Source organism: Lucilia cuprina, chromosome 2, assembly GCF_022045245.1.
Source record: "Lucilia cuprina isolate Lc7/37 chromosome 2, ASM2204524v1, whole genome shotgun sequence".
Taxonomy (NCBI): Eukaryota; Metazoa; Arthropoda; class Insecta; order Diptera; family Calliphoridae; genus Lucilia; species Lucilia cuprina.
In genome coordinates this window covers 68,773,114-68,775,906 of record NC_060950.1, presented here as the reverse complement: position 1 = coordinate 68,775,906, position 2,793 = coordinate 68,773,114, and the positions used below count along the sequence as shown (strand labels likewise).

At 28.1% G+C, this 2,793-nt stretch overlaps 1 protein-coding gene across 1 annotated transcript; it reads left to right on the top strand.

Annotated features, from left to right (window-relative positions):
* Window positions 1-217: 217 nt before the first annotated feature.
* On the top strand, window positions 218-588 carry LOC111679236. The gene is made up of 2 exons (XM_023440763.2): window positions 218-364; window positions 439-588. The coding sequence occupies exons 1-2, from the start codon at window positions 290-292 to the stop codon at window positions 586-588; spliced, it is 225 nt and encodes a 74-aa protein (XP_023296531.2). The 5' UTR covers window positions 218-289.
* The last annotated feature ends 2,205 nt before the right edge of the window (window positions 589-2,793 follow it).

The following is a 2,793-nucleotide window of genomic DNA, read 5'->3' as shown; positions in this document are numbered from 1 at the left end:
AGTTCAGTTCTAGTTCAGTTCTAGTTCAGTTCTAGTTAAGTTCTAGTTCAGTTCTAGTTCAGTTCTAGTTCAGTTTTAGTTCAGTTTTAGTTCAGTTCTAGTTCAGTTCTAGGTTAGTTCGAGTTCAGTTCTAGTTCTGTTTTACAGTATTTCAAGTCTTAATATTTCCCTATAATCTATTTACTTTCAGTGTCGTTTAATTTTAGTTCATCTAAAACGTCTGCTAAAGACCTCTTTATCTAGGGGAACTACAAATGACTCCTATAATACTCTATTGCAAAGTTTCATCATGCAAATTCTACAAAATCCCATAACAATACGAGCAAATGGTTATTTTACTGTAAATTTAAAATCATTGATGAAGGTACTACTACTACTCCAACAAAATACGTACACTTAAAGAAATTTGCTTATAAAATGTTATTTCTCACTTCTTAGATTTTAGCAAATATTGCCACCTATTTAATAATACTAATGCAATTTCGTAAGGCTAATGTAAACGAAGAGTCCATAGAACTAACAACCACAATTTCCAACATGCCTAAGAATATAAATGGTTCATTAAAATTTCATATAGAGGATAATTAAGGAAGCGGGAGATTCCTGAAGAGAAATATTAAAAAAATTGTATAATTATGAAAAAAATTATAAAAATATATAAAAACATAAATATTGCTCCCGAAATTTGTTTATTTTTATTTCTTGCCACTCAAAGTTTGTTATCTGCTTTAAAAAGTAAAAAAAATAGAACTTTGCTGGTGGTGTGTTTCTTATTTAAATCAGCCCACAAATTATTTCATTAGAGTACAGTTCATAAAAATAAAATAATTCCAGAAATCTATTAGCCGCTTATAAAACAGTTGTGGGCACAAAAATAGTAAATTTTCATACTGAAGATGCACTATATACAAAACTTTACTCTGGACTGGAGAATATAGGCAAGACTATATTCTATAGATCTAGATTATACACTGCATTGTGAACAGTAAACTTGACTTTAGTTTGAACTACATAGTTTGTGCTATTTATTAGACTATAGTCTGGACTAAAAACTAGACTTTGGAATATAGACAAGACTATAGTTTGGACTATATACTAGATTATAGCCTTGATTATAAATAGGACTATAATCTGGAATATATACTAGACTAAAGACTCTAGACTGGAATATAAACTAAACTGAAGTTTGTGCTATAGACTAGACTATAGTCTGGCATATAAGCATAATCTGGACTATATACTAGATTATAGTATAGGTTATAAACTAAACTATAATCTGGAATATAGACTAGACTAAAGACTCTAGAATGGACTATAAACTAGACTATAGTTTGGAATATATATATAAGACTATATGCAGCACTAGACTTTAGTCTAAAATTAAAACAAGACTATAGTCTGGACCTTATTATAAACTGGACTATAATCTAGAATATAGACAAGACTATATAGAGTAGACTCAAGACTAGAATATAGTTTGAACTGTAGTCTAGGCTTTAGTCTAAGTTATATTCTGGACTATAGTCTAAACTAATAATATAAGCCTGGTCTATAGTGTTGAATATAGACTTTAATACAATCTTGACTCCGTTCTCATTCTTTTTTTAAGTAACGATATTTTCATCTGTTTCCGATTAAAAAAACGTACAACTTGACAACAACTAATAACAATTCAAATTATCTATTATTCCCATTTAGATTTACTGGAGGTACATATATACCACTTTAAACCACTCTGTTTTTAAGTGAAAGTTTTAGCCTCTAGACCCCATATTCTTATCACTTATGGAAAGTCTCCCCCCAAAAAAAAACTAACAAATTTGTTTTTATTAATCACACTCTTAATGGACTTAATAACAAAGAAATAAAACAAAAAATTAAAAACACCATTGTTGTCCTATAAATAAATTTGTTAGAAAAATAAATCAATATGGAAACTTTAGATTATTTTTCAGTTTAACCACTTCAAAATAACCGGTTTAAACCGAAACATTGGCGTAACAATTTTGATAAGACCTTAAGGTCCAATTAAAAAACATTTGATTATAAAATAATTACTAAATAATATATGAATGTAGATTTATTTTAGATCTATATTAAAAAAATACAAATTATATAGACTACACTTGGGTATTTTATTGTCTGCAGTAGCCGATGTGTGATTAGCTACGAAACATTTGTTGAGCGAGTGAAAACAATTAAACCGGTTTAAACTGCTGCCGAAACTCTTAGTAAAACTGGTAAATATGAACTTTTTTTCTTAAATTTGATAACGATTTATTTCAATCTTAATTAATACATATTGAATATTTGCAATAAAGGCGGTATATTGAATAAGTTTATTACATTTCAAACTAGAAAAATCAGAATGAGACATCAGTTGTTAGTAATCCTAATTATAATGTGATGTTGACATTATAGGTATTATTATTTAGTAATACATTAAGCAATTAATTAGTAAAATTATTATTAAATTTCAAAATAAAAATCCCAAAACAAAAATTTTGATAAGAAAAGACAATCTATCAATCACTTTAATTCATGTCTGTATACTGTTTATAGTCGAGGTCTCTCTAGTCCATTGTGCGATTTAATTTAAAGAACATTTGTTGAATGAATGGACGATTCGGTTGAAACTGGTTTTCGGACTCTTGGTAAACTGGTAAAATTGAACTTTTAACTTGATAAGATTGTTTTTATTTTTTTATGGTAGGTTTCCCAGATTGATTTATTTCAAGATGCGGTACATTGGTTTTATTATTTCATCGAAGAACCAAGATGACTGAGCAAAAA